At 52.1% G+C, this 18,997-nt stretch overlaps 2 protein-coding genes across 5 annotated transcripts in view; one reads left to right on the top strand and one right to left on the bottom strand.

Annotated features, from left to right (window-relative positions):
- The first annotated feature begins 330 nt into the window (after positions 1-330).
- Positions 331-5,798, top strand: LOC108165482 (ATP-dependent DNA helicase Q4). The gene is made up of 8 exons (XM_017301535.2): positions 331-435; positions 548-714; positions 779-3,227; positions 3,290-3,941; positions 4,002-4,751; positions 4,809-4,984; positions 5,050-5,366; positions 5,431-5,798. The coding sequence occupies exons 2-8, from the start codon at positions 613-615 to the stop codon at positions 5,662-5,664; spliced, it is 4,680 nt and encodes a 1,559-aa protein (XP_017157024.1). The 5' UTR covers positions 331-435; positions 548-612; the 3' UTR covers positions 5,665-5,798.
- Positions 5,799-6,868: 1,070 nt separating this feature from the next.
- Positions 6,869-18,997, bottom strand: part of LOC108165481 (talin-2) — a 34,647-nt gene continuing 22,518 nt past the window's right edge. For 2 of the 4 annotated variants that reach the window (XM_017301533.2, XM_033386328.1), the window contains exons 9-17: positions 18,725-18,813; positions 18,220-18,336; positions 13,574-18,161; positions 13,254-13,444; positions 10,292-10,408; positions 9,702-10,217; positions 8,564-9,235; positions 7,689-8,323; positions 6,869-7,625 (exon numbers count right to left, since the gene is read on the bottom strand). In XM_017301533.2, coding sequence (XP_017157022.1) covers positions 7,349-7,625; positions 7,689-8,323; positions 8,564-9,235; positions 9,702-10,217; positions 10,292-10,408; positions 13,254-13,444; positions 13,574-18,161; positions 18,220-18,336; positions 18,725-18,813 — 7,202 coding nt within the window. In that variant the 3' untranslated portion in view covers positions 6,869-7,348. Of the gene's footprint in view, positions 7,626-7,688; positions 8,324-8,563; positions 9,236-9,701; positions 10,218-10,291; positions 10,409-10,699; positions 11,219-13,253; positions 13,445-13,573; positions 18,162-18,219; positions 18,337-18,428; positions 18,455-18,724; positions 18,814-18,997 lie in introns of those variants that run through there. The other 2 variants (XM_033386329.1, XM_017301534.2) reach the window with 2 other exon arrangements.

The following is an 18,997-nucleotide window of genomic DNA, read 5'->3' as shown; positions in this document are numbered from 1 at the left end:
TTCGTCTCCAATTCGGGCAGGAATGGTCTTCCGGTCAAAATTGAGCAGACGGTATAGCGGTATATATATTTGATCAATTTCATCTATGAAATTTAATTTTAAAAGGTGTATTTGAGAACAATGGTATATATATATTTTTTTTTTGCTTTCCAACAATTTCGATTGGCGCTCTTGAGGGCCTAATTGAGAGTTTTTGGCCCTCTCGCTCTCTTCAAATCGGTTAAGGAATATCTAAAACGAGGAAGATGCATAATATAATTTGAATTCGTCAGTATACTTACGGTATATTTTTAAAATGAAACGGTATATTTTCGTATATTTCTGAGGATCGGACGGTATATTTTATCGGCCCCCAAAATTCTCGCGCGCTCACCTTCGCTCCTCGCTCCACGCTCTCCTTTATTGACCACACTTCACACGTTTTCTTCGCAATTTGTAAGTGCTGGCTTTAACCGTAAACCGTAAACTGAGCGGGGCTTGCTGCTCTAGCTGGAGTGGCAGGCATCTCGCATCTCACTCGCTCTCATTGTATATATGCATTTTGTAGGTGTATTCGTTCTGGACGTGTTGCTGCCGCAGCATTTGTTGATGTTTTAATTTGTATTGTTAACCATGGACGATCCAATCTTTAAGCAAAAATATGAAAAGTACAAGCTGCGCGTCAAGTTATGGGAGAGGGACTTTAAGAAGAAGCATGGCCGTGTGCCCTCCAAGGTGAGATTGAAATTTGAGTGCAGCACGCATAGAATCTGCACTTTGTTTATTTGTTTGCGGACAGTACGACATACGCGAGGCCGGCCAGGACATCCGCGACTCCTACAAGATGTATTACAAGCTCAAGACTTCATTTCTGGAGGAGACCCTCAACGACGTGCTCAGCGAGGATGGGTTCGACGTACTGGAAATGTCGCAGGCAAGTGAGCTGGGTGTCACCCTGCTGGACAGCGATATCAGCATGCAGAACGCACCCCAACTACCGATGGATATATCATCGATTGTGAGTCAGCAAGCGCAGAGTGGAGGATTCTCCAATCTTGAGGAGTTGCAAAATCCACAGGCCCTAACCAATCTCGTAAATCGTGATGAAAATCATGTCATAAGGAAATTCGAAGCCGTGGAAGAGCTGCAGCTCAATCAAAATGCCTGGGGCACAGATGTAAGCAAGAAGCAGCAGCCAGAGCCATTGGGCTCTTCAATACCACACGGTTCTGCTCAGCCAAAACAGCAGGCGGCCAGCTTAAAGCCCAGCCTTAGCGCCAAACTATTTCAATCCACACGCGGCTTTGCCAAGCGCAATCCCCGCAAGCCACTCTCACGCTGTTCCTCCAATGTGGGCGCCTCTGTCTCATCTGGTAGTCGGCCAGGGCACGACGACCTCGCCGAAGAGCTGCCCGACTTTGAGACGATTCTCATACGCAAGGCGCAGGAATACAAAGAGAAAGAGTTGGCCATGATTGTCAATCCACATCTAGCCACGGATCAGCCCAAAGATGCCATCAAGACACAGGTGGACGAAGGCTGGCTGCAGAGGAACACTAAGGAAAACACTCTTGACGCTGATATGCACAGCCCAGAGCTAGAGCCCAATAACAATGCCGATCATTTGCCCACGAAAGTCAACTACGGCCTGGCGAACATCGATCTGAGCATGCTAAGGCAAAGCAGGAGTTTGGAAGAGCACCAGCAGCAGCCTGAAGTGAAGGCAGAGCCAAAGCAAGTGGCAGACACTGACGTGGTGGCGTTACCATCTGTTGAGCAGGAAGCGGACAGCGATTCCGACTCTGTTGTGGCCGAAAGTGACGAAGAGCCAGAACAGCAGGAGTATCGACAATTAGCCAAGCGACGAAAGGTTGTTCCTGAGGTAGAGCCAGAGGTACACGAAGCAGAAGCAGAAGCAAGCTCGGAACCGATGGAAATGTCCTTACCGGACCCCGGAGAAGAGACCATGCTCAATGACTTCTCTGCGGATGATGAAGAACAAGATGCCACCTACGAGCCGGATGGAGTAAAGAAAGGCAACGCAAAGCGTAAGCAAGCAGCTGGCAAAAGACAAACTACCCAGAAGCCCAAAGCAGAAAAGAAGCCAAAGGCAGAAAAGCAGCTAAAAGCAGAGAAGAAGCCAAAAGCAGAGAAGAAGCCGAAGGCAGAGAAAAAGCCAATGGCTGAGAAGAAGACCAAATCAAAGAAAGCTCCTCCACCTGCAGAGTCAGTGCCCGAACAAGAGGAAGAAGAACAGAGCCAGCCCCTGAATCCAGAAGATCTCAAATATATGCTTGCTCTGGAGGCGGGCGATGTAACCTCCGTGCCACGCATCAATCCCCGGGAACTGGAACTGGTAGACAAAACAGCCCAGCGCTATATAAGTACCTTTGCCACGCCTACAATGGCCGGAGGAGGAGGCAACTTCCCAGTGAATGAGAAGCGAGCTGCAGCCAGAAAGAAGCTAGAGGAGCGTGTGGCCTCGGGCAAACTGAACGAGAACTTTGTAACCATCAACATACAGAAAAAGAAATTTGTGAGAGGTAAAAAATCGGTGAATTTTACCAAATACAAGAAGCAGCAATGGAGGCACAAGAAGCACATAGCAGCATTGACTGGCCCGGACATGGACATGGGTGGCTGTGATGGTGGAGTGCTCACCTGCTTCCAGTGCGGTGGCGTCGGACACTTTGCCCAGCAGTGCAAGATGAAGGGCGACAGTCTGCTACCGCTTTCCGCTCAGTTGGAAGAGGATCCCTCGCCGTTTCCCACGCTGGCCGAGGCCCAGGAAATGGCCTCGCAGGGCGCCCTGGTGGCCCACAGTCGCAACATTGAGCGACTGCCCCACGCGGCCAATGCGGCCATTCTACAAATAGACGAGGTGGAGGATTCGGATGAGAGTGACGAGAGCCACAGCGATGGGGAGAGGCAGCCTCGACCAGAGCCAGACTGGTCTAGCGATGATCCGGATATTGATTTTGAGGCCTTAGATGCTGCTGTGGAAGCTTCGCAGGCTGAGGCTCCGATCTCACCCATTAAGACCTACGTGGGGCACAAGATACCCGAAGAGTTCCTCAAACAGGCTGGCCTGGATGGCGCCTCCACTTCGACGACTGGGGGCTCCAGTCGCAGCCAGCATGGCGGAGTGCAGCCATTGTACGATCTTTTGCCCGACGGCAGTGTTCAGGCTGCAACACCAGAGGTACTGGAAGCCCTACACATGTTTGGCCACAGCAACTTTCGTAAAGGTAAGCTATAGTGGAGCAATCAGCAGTCATTTCATGCCTATTTGATTGATCATGATTCTTAGGTCAGGATCGTGCCGTTATGCGCACACTCTCTGGACTCTCCTCTTTGGTCACCCTAAGCACTGGCAGTGGCAAGTCGTTGTGCTACCAATTGCCCGCGTATCTGTACAATCGGCAGAGGGGTGCCATCACGCTGGTCATCTCGCCGCTGGTGTCGCTGATGGAGGATCAGGTGACGGGGGTGCCGCAGTTTCTTCGCGCCCACTGCCTGCACACCAACCAGACGCCCCAGCAGCGCATCAAGGTGCAGGAGATGATTGCCAACGGAGAGATTGACATTCTCCTGGTGTCGCCCGAGGCCGTTGTGTCGGGGGAGCGTGCCACAGGGTTTGGGGCCATTCTGCGTAAGCTGCCGCCCATTGCCTTTGCGTGCATCGACGAGGCACATTGCGTGTCCCAGTGGAGCCATAATTTTCGACCCAGCTACCTGATGATCTGCAAGGTCTTGAAGAAGAATCTTGGCGTGCAGACAGTGTTGGGTCTCACAGCGACGGCCACGCTGCCCACGAGGGTGAGCATCATCAATCACTTGGGCATCACGGATGGGGAGCGGGGCATCATTAGTGACACTCCCTTGCCAGATAATCTGGTCCTGTCCGTGTCCAAGGATGAAAATCGCGATGCAGCACTGCTGCAACTGCTCAACAGTGAGAGGTATTCAATCGATTATCCATTCTCTAAACATTACGAGCCAACCCTTATACATCCTTTCAGATTCGAGTCCTGCCAGTCGATCATCATCTACTGCACGCGTCGTGATGAGTGTGAGCGGATTGCCGGTTTCATACGCACCTGTGTGCAGGATCGCAGGAAACCAGGTGGAGCCCAGGAACAGGGGAAGAAGCGCAAGCGTGTGAACTGGCAGGCCGAGCCGTACCATGCGGGAATGCCCGCCTCGCGGCGCCGCACCATCCAGAAGGCCTTTATGGGGAATGAGCTGCGCATTGTGGTGGCCACCATTGCCTTTGGCATGGGCATCAATAAGCCGGACATTCGGGCTGTTATCCACTACAATATGCCGCGCAATTTCGAGAGCTATGTGCAGGAGATCGGACGCGCTGGTCGCGATGGCTTGCATGCCCACTGCCATCTCTTTCTGGACGCGAGGGGCGGCGACCAGGGCGAGCTGCGGCGTCATGTATACGCCAATTCCATTGATCGCCATGTGATAAGGAAGCTGCTGCAAAAGATCTTTGTACCCTGCAGCTGTGAGAAGCAACTGCCGAAAGGAACAGAACCGCAAGCCACAGCTATAGAAGCAGACGGAACCCGGTACCACATCTGTCCTGGGCATGAGATTGGCTTCTCTGTGGAGAAGACCGTTGAAGCTCTGGACATTCCCGCCGAGAATATATCAACGCTGCTCTGCTACATGGAACTCGAGCCGCGTTGGTGCATAAATGTCCTCAGCTCAGCGTATATCATGGCCAAGGTGATCTCCTACGGCGGCCCAAAGTATCTAAAGTAAGTGTGTGACAATCTTGAAGTGAAAGAAATCCTCTATATTCTCCCCTTTGGCAGGCATGCTGCCAAAGAGTGTCCGCCACTGGCCATGGCCATTGCCCTGCAGATTAAGGGCAAGACCTTCAAGGATGACTCGAATATCATCGAGTTTTCGGTGACGGATATTGCCGCCGGCATTGGGTGGAACAGCGGTGTGGTCAAGTACCAGCTGAAGGACCTGGAATGGATAAAAGGTAAGAATAACAGTGAGGATTAAATATGAAAGCTTTCTATCATTCTCTCCCATCCCTTTTGGCAGTTGGTGGATATCCAAAGCGTTCGCCCATCACTGTCAGTTTCTATGATTTGGGCTTCCGAATTAAGGTGCCCGGTGACTTCACCGAAACGGAGATTGATAATGCCCTGGATACGCTCTACACGCGCTCCGTCAAGCAGGAAAAGACACAGCTGATTCAGCTGCAGTACGTAGCCCATGGCCTGGCTGCCGTGGCCTACAGTTCGTGTCACCACTGCTGTAGTGCGGACTTTCCCCAGGACCGATGCACACAACTGAAGGCCATTGTGAGGAATTACTTCCTCAACGACTATCCGCAGGATCTTGAACTGGAAATCGAGGTAAGGAAAATGCATATCTTCCTAGGGCAAACTCCTGAAATATAACATACAATATTCATTACAGCCCAGCAATGTGCCGGATGAAAGCATCGTTGATGATGTTCATTCCCTGATCAACATGTACCCCGACAACACATTCACTGGACGAAACATTGCCCGCATATTCCATGGCATCACGAGTCCAAATTACCCGGCCGTCATGTGGGGACGTTGCAAGTTCTGGCGCGCCCACATGAAAGTCGACTTCAATCGTATTCTCCAGTTGGCCAATCAAGAGATTATCAAACGGCGGACTTGAGTCAAAATTTGCATTGTCGGCGCCGAAGCAGACCTTTGTTCCTTTTAAGAATAGTTTGATATGGTTGATCCTCTTTCTGTGTAGCTAAGCGGAATTTTTAAGTCTGTTCAAATAAACTAAAATATGTAGAAATACTTTTTGCTTTTTGCCAATCATTATTTACATACCCTTAAACATATATATTGATGCAAGCTGAGACTAGAAAACAGAAACGAGCGGGAACATTGTGAGCCGCGGTTTTACATTTATACCCTGTACTCAGTTAAGAGAGAGAGAGAGAGAGAGAGAGAGAGAGTAAGCGCGTTGAAGACGGCTGGCTATATTGATCCGATCTACACCAAATTCTTCAACTTAGTAGATATGGTAATATGCTGGGATTCTGTTTGCTCTACCTCTTATAAACTAGGCGTCAAACAAAACGTACGGACTGGCAGACATGGGTCAATCGACTCGGCTATTGATGCTGACCAAGAATATATATACTTTATGGGGTCGGAAACGCGTTCTTCTGGATGTTACACACATCCATTTACACCACAAATCTAATATATCTAATATACTCTTTTTTAGTATCGGGTATAAAAACAATTTGGTTGGCAATAAGTTGTACAATACAAAATTTCGAGACAATATGGATATCTATTAGGACTACCATTACGTTGGATCATTAACCATTACCCTTGGAGGATCCGAACATAACAAGCCATCGTCATCCTTCGACCTGGCCATCGACAACAAGGACTTTGACTATGGAAACCATGGGAGGGGCTACGCGGGCTATGCAACTCTATATAGATCTCGTTGTTGTTAGGTTTAAGAAACAAATCTATTCCACGGCTTCTTGTGACCCCGGAATCAAATCCTTGATTTGATAGTCCTTCTCAAGGATCAAGGATAATTCAAGTTCATTGTTTTCTTTACGTTATATCTCGGCGAAACAGAGAGTCCAGAGTCCGATGTTTGATATTGTTAAGATAATGATTTTTATTTTATTAATTTACAAAAAAAATACACAATAAAAAAATACACATATTTTATGCCACTGCATACACGACTCGCACATGTACGTATATACAAGGGGAAATCAAAAAAATATGATTACAACGAATAGAATTCACAACTGCAGAACACAGAAAGTGGCTTGCATGGATCTTTCACGACTACATATTGTATTTTTAATGCTCAGGCAGTAAAAGAAACCATGTTTAGTGCACAGTAATAAATTGCATTGAAATATCAACAAAGTGTAGAACAGAACCAAAGTTGTAAATATTACGGGCTATATTAAGGGTTAGATGTGGTTTCGTTTTGAATTTTGAACATGTTTTGCCTGAACTCATTTGAACTGAACTGATTTCGTTTGCATTATCGTATATATTGGCAATTAATTGGCAGATAAACACGTAGACAACAGATGCACGAAGGTATACATAGAAAGTCAAATAGTCGGATAGCGATATTAAAGTGTTAATATTAGGCCGATTATATATGGTATGGGTAGATAGTGCATAGATGTAGTTTCGCTAGTGGCTAAATACAATTAAAATTACATTATTCCTATTAGTATGTGTATGTGGGTGTAAATGTTAAAAGCACTTTTGGCAAACAATGACATGGCGCCAGGCGAGAAAACATTTACTTAAGCAACTACTAGAACACGGCACGGAACACGGGCCCTGCCAACTCATTCCAATCGAAAACTGTGCTTCTCCGTCTTCGTCTCAGAGCGGGATTCCGTTGTTGTTGTGAACGATTTGCGCTCCATCACGCGCTGTGTCATCGAGGTGAGTCGCTCCGAGCCTTGGTCGACAATGCTGATCTTGCCGCCATCTGTGTTGAGCGTCATCTGGGAGAAGCTCGATTCTAGGGGCTTCACCAGCGCCTGCTGTTGTTGTTGTTCGCTGCTGCTGCTGGTGGTGTTGTTGCTGTTGGCCGACTTATCAAAGTTGCGCGTCTCGTATCTAGCAGTAATGTAAACCAGGATTAGTATCGGTATTGAGGATGTTATCCCGCTTAGGACCTACCTTGACGTGTAACCCTCGTAGCTCTGACCGGGATAGCCATTTCCGCCTGTTAGCTGTACCACGCCGCCCTGGCCAAAGGTCTTGTCATGCAGGTCCTGCACGCATGCCTCCAGATTGCGATTCACTTGCGGTTTCTGTGGCACAGCCGGAGGAGCCGGAGCCGCAGCCGGAGCAGGAGCAGCAGCGGAGGAGGATGAGTTTTGCGTTTTAGTGCTGGACGATTCAAAGCTATGCTGGTAGTTGGCATTAGTGGGTGTGAGGCCGACGCCAGTGGGTGCGGATGATAGGCCGTTGCTGCCGCCAGGACTGCCTGGGTAGGGGCGCGGCACTGCATTGGCTGTTAGCTTGGGATTAGGGCGGAAGCTGTGACCCGAAGTGGCGGTTTGCATGTTAGAAATGGTCGTCGACAGCGGCGGCGGTGGTGGTGGAAAGTCTCCAATGGTATCGTGATCGTCCATTCCCGGGTAGTTGGCGGGCGGCGGAGACACGGCTCCCGGATGGTGGAAGTGCTGCGGCTGCGGACTGGCATAGTTGTAATGATGCTTCTGCTGACTGCTGCTACCGCCGCCGCCAGAGAAGTAGCTCGGCGAACTGGGAATCTCCCCAGACGCATAGTAGCCGCTGCGACCCAGAGTCTGTTAGGGTTACGGGTTAGAGGAGAGAGAGAAAGAGAGAAATACGGTTGGTTAGATAGGTTACGTGTTAGATTTTCGACCAATTAGAGCCCCACACCACCGACTACTAATTAGAAATAAACATAAATGGTGCCTCAATTTCGTCATCAATCTCAATGCCAATCTTAATCACTGGTGCAGTCATCAATCAACTAAAAACAAAGTCTAACATGGTTGTAGATAATAGAGCATTTGTCATACATTGTTCTGGCTCTTGTTGAGCGTCCCGTAGGCGTACTCCGTGTCACTCTCGTCGGTGGTGAAGCCTTGGGGATTCTTGGCGTATCGTTGCGCCTGTCGGACATGCTTCAGCCGCTGGCGCGCCTCCTCCAGCTCCTTCTCCTTGCGCAGAACGGCGGAGCGGGCGTTGATCTCCTGCGCCATGCCATCCACCATCGATGTGTTGATCTTCAGCGAGTGCTCCTCCTCCGCCTCCAGGCCCTGTTGGGCGGCATGCACCAGGTTGTCGGTGGACTTGATGACCGCATTGCCAGCCGCCTGCAGACGGCGTCCGGCCTCCGAATTGGGATTGGACTTCACCTTGCAGGCAATCAGCAGTTGGGCCGTGGAGGCAGCCACCTGCTTTGCCGTGGATATGAGCATCTCCTCGGTGCCCACACCACGCACCAGATTTTGGGCGGCCTCTACCAAACTGTGTGTGGCAGCAGCCACCAGACGAGCGGCCGAGATGAGACCCTCCGACCACTGGCCATCGTCGGAGCTGGTGAGTGGACGGCGCGCCACTTTGCCCTGGTCAATCAGCTCACGCTGGGCAGCATTCGCTGCCCGCACCAAGGCCGCGGAGGCAGCCATGATGCCCTTGGCAGCCTCCAGGATCATCTCATCGAACTTCATGTTCTCATCCAGTTCGATCTGTCGGGGTAGAAGAGAAGCCAACAATGGGAAGATTAATGTTTGTGCTCTCATGACGAAGGGTAACAAAGGGTAAGGTCATATTATCAAACACCGTTTTTTTAGTTGGGGGTTTAGTTCAGGCCTCGGAGGCTTGGGGGTTTGGGGGTTTAGTAGATTTCCGGGTATCACAGTAATAATATGTTTGATTCCTGGGTGAACTCTTGAATGTAACAACCAAGAATATCAAACATATCTCACTGGAATCCCCAATTAGTTCGTTGGGTTGGTTTGTGGGCAGATGAGAGTTAGGGCTAGTTAAGAGTTACGTTTCGGGATAAATCAAGCACCGCTTAAGCACTAGAATGAGTTTCGATCGTTAGTTTTTCACATTCACCGTACATTAACATTAACATGAGCATTAATATTAATACAAATAATACTATTATATTTCGAATTGGTATTCCATTAAGGGAGAACCACCCACCTTCACATCGGCCTGTCGACGTGGTCGCAGCGAGGCCAACTTCTTGGCCGCAGCATCGATGGAGGCGGCGGCACCCAACAGCTCGTTCTCGGCTATGACTGTGGGGTCTTCGGGATCGATCCAGTCGGAGCCCTTCAACAGCCTGGCCATGGCCACCAGATCTGTGACGCACTTAGCCACGCGTCGCGATAAGTGCATGCGATCGTCGGCACTGCAATTGTGGAGGATGCCGTTCAGCAGATCTCTGTACGACTCGCCCACAGATGTGCCCGCCTCGAGCGTGCGGACACGCAACTCCTCCGTCTCGGCACAGTTCCAGGCCACGGAGCGACATACAATCAGCATGTCGGAGATGGCCCGTCTGCCCAGATTGGCTGCGGACACAATGTCCGCCTGCAGATTGGAAGCTCCAGCAGCCACAGCCTTGGCAGTGGCGGCCGTCACGTTCATGGTCACACGAATTAGATCCTCGGGTCCCACCTGGGTGCTGCCCACTGGCGGGGGTGCTTGCATGGCCTGCAAACAGGACAGGAGACAGAAAAGTGAGAAGCTGTTTCATGGGCAAGTGGGAAATTCGCCGCTAAACTTACGCGTATCTCCTGGGAAATGGCCTCGACGGTGGCCTCCATGGCACGTGTGCCGCGCGTGTGCTCATCCTCCACAGCCTTGACGGTCTTCAGCAGCGAGGAAACGTTCAGCACCATCACCTGATTGGATTTCGAGTGTAAGTTCGAGTAAAATGTTTGTGATTAATGTTTTTGGTTAATTAACAGATGGGGGAAGTGGTCAAGAGAGATAGAGATAGTTGTTCTACTTATAAATATGGCAGGACTACGAGCTACTCTCTAACAATGATCTACTGCAGTACAATACTACAATAAACTACTACGATGGCTTTGGCACTATTACAAATCAAATAATCAATTAATCAATCAGTCAATCAATAGAAATACAAATTAAAATATACGAGTAATACGCGTAATACGAGTAATAGTATGTTTAAATGATGTTCCAATAGTTGTTTTATTTGAATTCGAATAAGAAGTAAGAATTATTTGACATTTGATTGGGGTAAATGGGAACTTTTAGGCGCTAGATAGGGCCAGGCCAGGGGCAGAACTTTTGCACTCTATTCTACTCCCCTATGTCTTGGAGGCAACTGTACCTCGTTCATCTAGAGCACTGTACCCTTTTGCAGTGTTGTACAACGTTAGAGTACAATACTCCTGCCTAGCACTTAAAAGTTCTCTTACAAATTGAGGTGTGTGGCTCGTGTGTGAAAATAATGTTTCATTTGTGCAATGGATTAAGAATTAATGTTATATTTCCCGCCTTTTCAGACCAAGCGACCCCCGTCCCGTGCGTCTCTAAATGACCTCCATTGCCGCCTGCTGATGTGGGGACTGCTGCCGCTGCGCCTGCTGCTGATGATGGGGGGGTCGCATGTCGCGTGTGGATGGGTTAGTGTCTGAATGACTCGTGGGGGCAGCGGCTGACTGGCAAACATCTTGAAGCGTCTGCTCGGAGTGCGTGATTTTACATATACAGATGCATATAACGAGTATATGGATATGGATGGACGATTTTTGTTGTGTTTGGTTTGGTTTGGTTTTATATCGGATTTGATGGCATTGATTTGATTTGTTTTTTTTTTTATTTCCACAGCGAGCGCAGCGCATGAAGAGAAGGAGGAGCGTGTGGAGCGGTTTTGAATTCGATTTTTGCATTTGCATTTTTGTACAGATCATGAGATTTGTTTTTTTTTGTTTATTGTTTTTTTGTTTTTTGTGGGGAAAAAAGAAGAGCAGAGACGTCGAAGGCACAACGAATTAGCAAAATGAAACAAAATACAACAATTTATGGATGTTCGTTTTGTACAGAATGTGGGAAGTGTGTGAGAGGTGGGAGGTGTCCAGGAAAGAGTGGGTGGCATTGAATTGGATCGGATTGTGGGGGGTGGTTGGGTTTGGCTTGCGGGTTGTGGGGTTGGTGGTTGGTGGTTGGGAGAGCGCAGCGTATCCATGCAGAAGAGCCGGTGGCAAAGAGCACAGATTAGAGTAGAGTAGAGCAGAGCAGAGCAGACCAGGGTTGCAAGTGTTAGGGCCGACAGGAGTGAGGCACAAGGGTGAGACACAAGGATTCTGTGACGCCCGCTGCTTTTGTTGCATCTGCCTCATGCTGTAGCTAGACAAGAGAGGCAATGCGTTTGTGTGCGTCTGTTAAACATTGATACAACATTAATAACATTCAAGAAACAGCGACAGAGAGCAGCAAAGGCTTTAGTCCTGGATTTAAGCTATGGTAAGGACTAGAGCTGAGACCATCTAGCATCTGGCATCTAGCAGGGTTAGACGGGTTAGACGGGTAGGCACGGTAGCAGCAGCAGAACAGTAACAAAAGTAACAGTAAAAGTGGAAGTAGAAGGCAGGCAGGAAATCAGGAACAGGAATCAACTGCAGGCGACTGATCCACCCGTTTGTGTGCCGCTCTTTTCTGGTCAGTCACAGCAGCGGCAGGCAACAGCAACAGCGAGAGGAACAGTTTTTACGTTTATACGATGTGTACACACTTATTTATGCTCAGGCGTGGGGGGAGGATTATACACGGGATTGATGGTGAGGCAGCAGGAAGCAGCAGAGCGGGATTTACTCAATTAAGTACAAGTACAAGTATATTGGTTTTTTCCATGGTATACAGAAAGATATATGAGTGCCAAAGCCATTTTGATGTTGGAGTTTCAATTTGCCACAAAACAACATTTATGTATGCGTGTGGTAAGAGCTTTTGTTTAAATAAATTAAATTAAATGTTTTGCATAGAAAAAATACATAGGAATATTTGTATAACAGTAAAAGATGGTCTATATTTTGTGTGAGGAATTCGGGGACTGCCTTTTGATAGCGCAATCTTCTCCTAGCAGTGTGACCCCTATATTAAGAAAAGAAGTAGAAGCACCTTTAGCAGTGTGACCAGTGTGCGTGTGTGGCCACAGTAATAATTCTCATGAGCTGAAGTGTTTCCACCTCCTAACAGTATTGAGTCTCTTTTTAAATAAATTATAAACACTCCTTACAGTGTGCGCCGAGGGCGTATCCGGGATTTCGCGAAGGATACCCCCTTGGGTACGACCTTGGTGTGGACCTCCATTTAAATATAAATAATAGTATAACTAGTCCTAACAGTATTTACAGTGTTACGAAAACAGGTACGTACACTCCCAACAGTGTTCACAACCCTGTAAAGGCCCAATTAAAACTGCCTGAACACTAACGGTCTGACCCCTCCACCCAAAAGTAACAGAAACACAAACCATAACCTCATTTCGGGTCAGTTACAACTTGCTTGTCGGGTGGTGAGTGGGGGAGAGTATGAAACGAGTATCAAAAAACAATACATACTAAAATGTACTAAAAGCCACAACAACGAAAGCTTTTTAGCAAGAGATTAAAGTAAAGACTACGGTAATAAGAGTCAGAGAGAGTAAAAGAGTAAAAGAGAGAGAGAGAGAGAGAGAGAGACAGGGATAGGATAGTACAAGCTGGATGGACTTACCCTAGCGCTCTCCTTGAGATCCTGCATGGAGGGATCACTGATGGACTTGCCCGATGCCAGTTTGGTGCAGTTGATCAAGTCCCCGAGGGCAGAGGCCACATCTTTGACGGCATTGATTACCATTACCTGGGAATCGGGCTGGGAAGAGCCCAAAGAGCAGGCGCCACGCTTCACGGCTTCCGCCAGTTGGGCTGCACAGGACAGAGAGAGATAGAGATAGAGACAGAGACAGAGACACAGGCACAGAATGAAAGAGAGAGAGAAAGGAAGAGTTAGTGGAAATCGTATACGGTGGATGCTCCGTCAAAGGTCACACTCACTTATGGTGGACACAGCATTCTGGGCGGCACTGGCCAGCTGATCCTGACTGCCAGCGGCGCCGGTTACTAGAACCTTGGTGTCCTCGACAAGAGCCTTGGCCGTCTGAAGAATGTGCTCCCGATGATCGGCGAAGCTGCCATCGCCCTCGGAGTGCAGGGTGCCCGCTGTGGCGAACATAATCGTCGTGTCCAGATCCCCGATGATGCCCGAAACGGTGTGGGCCGCATTGATGCAGGCCTGAGTGCCGCGGGAGCCAGCCTGCAGGGCTGCCAGGACCTGGGCCACCTTCTCGGAGACCTCGCGGGCATTGCGCGCAATGTCCTTCTGGGCGCCCACATCGTTGGGACGTGCTCCGCCCGCTGATGACTGGATCATGGAGGTGACAGAGCGCCCCAGATCGATGACAGTGGTGCGGATGCGCATGCCCACGTCCTGGGAGCTGGTGGTGGTGCTCGCTCCCACCGAGTCCTGGGTGAGCTGCTGATAGTGCTGGGTCATGTCGATGGCCAGCTGGGGCAGGGCCGCCGGCTCCACGCTGCTCTTGGCATTCATCTCGTTGGCCAGGCTGGCGATCTCCTTGGCCCGGGCCACCATGCGTGTCTGGTAGTCGACAAAGGTGTCCGAGTAGGAGGCATTCAGCAGCGACTGCCGCTTGTCGGTGAGCCGCGTGATCGATCGGTTGATCTGCTCCATGAGGCCCGTGACGATGCCTGTCTCCGCGTTGATCTTCTCCACGGTCTGCTGCAGTTCCTGAATGGCCTCCCGCGTCCCATCGATGGCCTCGTCCAGCCGCGGATGGGCATGGGTGGCTCGGGGATTGCCGGCCGAGTCCTTGGCCGACTGCACGAGCGTGATGGCACTCTCCACGACTGAGCGCGTCTGGTTGATCAGCGACATCTGCTGCTGGCTGTGCACGATGTGGGTGCAGGCACCGATGGCCCCGTTCACCATGGGCACCACATACCGCGATATCTCGCCGACGGCATGGCCCAGCTGCTCGGCATTGTTCTTGCCCGCCACTCGAATGGGCTCCAGTTTGTCCACCAGCTCGGCGGCAGAGTTCAGGGTCTGGCCGCTGAAGCCGTGCAGATTGTTGTCCCGTCGCTGGCTCAGGCCCTGGGCATTGACGGCCAGCGCACAGCTGTCCAGCTCTCGGGTACAGGTCCCCAGGGTGTGGAGCACCTGCTCGCACTGGGCCTGGCCGGGCGCCTTGTCCCTGATGTTGTCCACCAGCCGCTTCACCGACTCGGACACGGGCGTCGAGTGCATAGAGAGCTGCTGCCAAACAGGTGGATTATCCGGGGAGAGGGCCAGCGATTTGGCTGCCTTGACCATCTCCACAACGCCATCGATCACCCCACGTCCCGCCTGGATGACGGGCTCTTGGGCCTTCCTGCCCTCTGCCGATATCTTGGCTGGAATCGATATAAACTCCGGACTGGAGGCGTACTGTCGGACGGCCTTCACGGCCTCCAGAAGGGGCTCCACCAAACGCTCGCGGCTTCCTCCCTGCGGCTGCTCCTCAATGGCCTTGATGGCCTGCACCAGATCTGAGGTGGCGGTGGCCACCTGTTTGGCCAACACAATGAACTCGTTCTTGGCCACCGGATTGGAGGTGTTCATCGACGCCTGGCGGCAGATGGAGCACAGGTAGCTGGTGTGCTTGGCAATGACCGTCAGAGCGGAGATCATCTGGGGCTTCGCCGACTGCTGGCTGCTCACGATGTCGCAGTGCTGGCGGATGCCCTGGTAAGCCCACGTCAGCTGCGCCTGGTCGATGATGCCCGGCCGTCCGGCCACGCTCGACGGATGCGACACTCCAATCAAATACGCGGCCTGGGAGGAGCTCTCGATGAGGCCCTGGATCGAGTCGTTGACGTTGTTCACCGACTGACTGAACTCCACGTGCTGCGACTGCTTGGCGTTGTTGATCATCTCGGAGATGGCGTAGCCGAGGTTCCGCGACTTGCCCGTTGCCTGCTCCACGCAGTCAAAGTACCCCTGCTCGTTGATCGGCTCGTGGGGGTAGTCCAGCATCCTCCGCAGGGCCTCTATATTCCGCATGGCATTGTCGCACTCCTTTTGACCCGGGGCGGACTGTATGCTGGCATCCACCAGCTGATTGATGCTCTCGGTGACGCCGCGGGCAGCGGCATGCAGCAGATTCTTGGCATTCGGCTGGCCGGGGTCGGCGGCAATCGACTTGGCCGTCGACAGCAGCGAGCACGACTGAGTGGACACATGCCGCAGGCACTCGATGATTTGCGAGCGCACCGAATCCTCCTGCGTCTGGCCGGCCATTTCCATGCTGACCGACAGCAGATCCCGATAGTTGGCCGCAAAGTTCTGGCTGGTCTCGGCCAGCAGTGCTGGCGAGGCGTACGAGACCACAATCTGGCCTCCAGAGCTGCTCAGATGCTCGGCCACCTGCTTTAGCTCCGACTGGAGGGTGGCATAGGGCCTGCCCGAGGGCGGGAACTCGCTCATCGACAGGATCTCGCTGAGATCGCTAACATTCCTCAGGGCCACATCGACCTCCCGCTGTCCGGGGATACAGTCCACGGTGGCCGAAAGGGCTCCCGTCACATCTCGTCCCGCCTGAGTGAGGGCCTGCGGATCGGATATGCCCTGGAGCGTGCGCTGTGCCTGCTCAATGAGTCGCGTCGAGCTGGTGACCACATCGTCGGCGCAGTCAATGATGGCCGGGTTCTGGGTGGTGGCCGCCACTCCGTGCACACTCTTGGTAAAGTCTCCCAGTGCCAGGGCCGTGTCCCTGCCTGCTGCTCCCGCATAGCTGCGCTGGTTCTGCAGCACCGAGGACAACAGTTGGCTCAGGGCGATGCCCACATTCTTGGCGGACTTCCGCAGCTCGTCGGCGGTATTCTCCACCGTCTCTCCGGGCAGGGGACGCAGCTGGCCGGCGAGGGCCGCCTGACGCGTATCGTCCAGCACGTCGTGCAGCTTTCGAACTGCCTCCAGGGCCGACTCCAGCTCCTGTCCGCCGCACGCATCCCGTGCACGCTGTGCCACCGAGTGCAGCTCGGACACGCTCTGGCCCAGATGGAGGGCACTCTTCGAGAGCTGCGTGGCCGAGGGTATATCCGTGACGGTGGGCTGCAGGGCCCGCGAGGACTTGGACACCTGGAGGGCCGGCTCGATGAACTGCTCCGCTGCCTCGATGAGATTCAACTGGGCGTGCGGTTCGTCTGGCTGTGCTCGCGTTGTCTTCAGGGAAGTCACCAACCTGGGGATGGTGTCCGCCACCCGCTTGCAGTCTTGCAGCAGCGACTCCTTCGTCTGATGGTCCTGGCTGTGCTGTACCGCGTTCTGGGCCGCCGAGATGCATTGAGTGGCCGCTGTGGCCGCCTGCTTCGAGCAGTACTCCAGTCGCTGGATCAGGCTCCGCTTCATGGCTGGCGTATTGGCCGCCGTCGTGGTGATTTCTCGCAGCTCCTCGGCGGCACGACGCAAGGCGTTCTGGTTGTCCGTATCATGGGGATTGGAGGAGCACAGACGGGCCGCCTCCACCAGCTTGGCGGTGGCATCGGCCAACTGCTTGGCAGCGGACAGCAGGCGTCGCTGCATGTCCATGTCCTGCTGCTGTTCCGCCTCGCCCTTGATGCTCTGAATCAGCTGGGCCGTGGTCTTGCCCAGGGTGCGGGCATGACGCACCATCTCCTGGGGATCGTGGGTGGACACCAAGATGTCGGTGCCGATGATCACGTTCTCGACGGGACTCAGCTCGGTGCTGGTGCGGCTGGCGTTCTCCCGGGAGCTCAGCTTCACGTGCTCCAGCATGTCCGTTAGACTCTTGGAGACGTCTCTGGCTGCGGCCAGGAGGTCGGCCTTCAGCTTGGGGTCGTTGCTGGCCTCGTTGCACACCTCGCACAAGGAGTTCACAGCCCGAGCCACGTTCCTGGCCGCCGCCTCGAGTTGCTCGCGACAGGCGGCGTTGTGCAGGGTGGGGGCCACAACCTTGGCACAGGCCACCAGTTGGCTGGTGGCCAGGGCGCACTGGCTGGCCGCTCCGATGACGCGGTTGCGCGCCTGCTCATCCTCGCAGCTGGCGGCTATGTTCTTGGCCCGCAGGACGAGGGCGGCCGTGGTGTTGGCCACCGCCTTGGCCAGGGCCAGGAGCATGTCGTGCAGGTCCCGATTCTCGGGCACCTCTTCCTCGGCAATGGAGCTGAGGACATGCGTGGTGGCCTCGCCCACACGGCTGGCCGCATTGATCAGATTCTGTGGCGGCTCCTTGCTCTCCGGCTCGGCAGCCTTCAGCAGATCGCTGAAGGCGTTGCACAGATTGCGCGCTGCCTCCAGCAGCTGGTCCCCGTTCGTGTCGTTCTCCATGAGGGCGGCAATCAGACGCACCTCCCGCGTGACCTCCGGTATGGTTTGGGCTATCTGCGACACTGAAGCGGAGATGGCTTCTGTGTCCACCTCGTCCGGCTGGGAGGCGGTGATGATCTGAGCGGTGGCTGCACTCATTGTGGCCACATGGCTGCTGACGGCCTGCTTGGAGGTGTCCAACGTGTTCTCGCGCCACTCAATGGAGCGCAGATCGCTGCCCAGCTCCTGGATGGGTGCCTGCACGAGAAGGAATGGTAAGAAAGGGAACTCCTCTTGGCATCGATTGTTCGCTCACCTTTGTGCGCAGCTCTTCGTCGGCGCGTATCAAGACATCCTGGCCAGCGGATATGTAGCCCAGCAGCGCCCTCTGCGGTTCCGTTAGATTCACAGAACTAATCCGAACTTCCTTAGTCTAGAGGAGGAGATCGAAACCAGACAGGGATCGGAGAGCAAAGGATCGATTAGTACTCGGAGCTGAAAGAACTCTTTCACGAGATTCCATACTTTGAGAAACTTTGGATCGCCGCTTTCTTTGAGATTCAGATTTAGATTTAGAGATTTTGCAGCATGTCGGAGAAATGTTTAATTTTTAATGTTAGTTTTTATTATGCTCTATGCACTATCCATGGGTGGGTCTTGGTTATTGAGACTTGGATTATATGGACTGTATGTCGTATGTCGTATGTGCAGTGGCAACTCAAGTGGAAAGCGCAGTGAAAACAGAAAGCAGTAACTGAGAGTGAATGGAAACGGGCGACGGGGGACGGGGGATGGGGGGGGACAGGGAACATCCTACTTACCGTCGGGGGCTGGTGGGCATGGTTCACCTGGCCAACGAAGGCGCCATACTGTACGGTCTGCACCTCGTTCTGCGTAAACGAACGCTCGCCTACAAATCGAATCGTGCGGGGGATTCCGGGGGTAGTACAAAAAAATCACAAATTAAAATTTAGCATACATAAAGAAAACGCAAATAAAAGCAGGAATATTGATAATTACTATACCATACTATTGATTAATTATCGATCAGCTATCAAATCAAATCAAATCAAATCAATCACTGTTCTATGATC

This window comes from Drosophila miranda, chromosome XR (genome assembly GCF_003369915.1).
Source record: "Drosophila miranda strain MSH22 chromosome XR, D.miranda_PacBio2.1, whole genome shotgun sequence".
Lineage (NCBI taxonomy): Eukaryota > Metazoa > Arthropoda > Insecta > Diptera > Drosophilidae > Drosophila > Drosophila miranda.
Note: the sequence above shows the minus strand (reverse complement) of the source record. Positions and strands in the feature narration are given on the sequence as shown.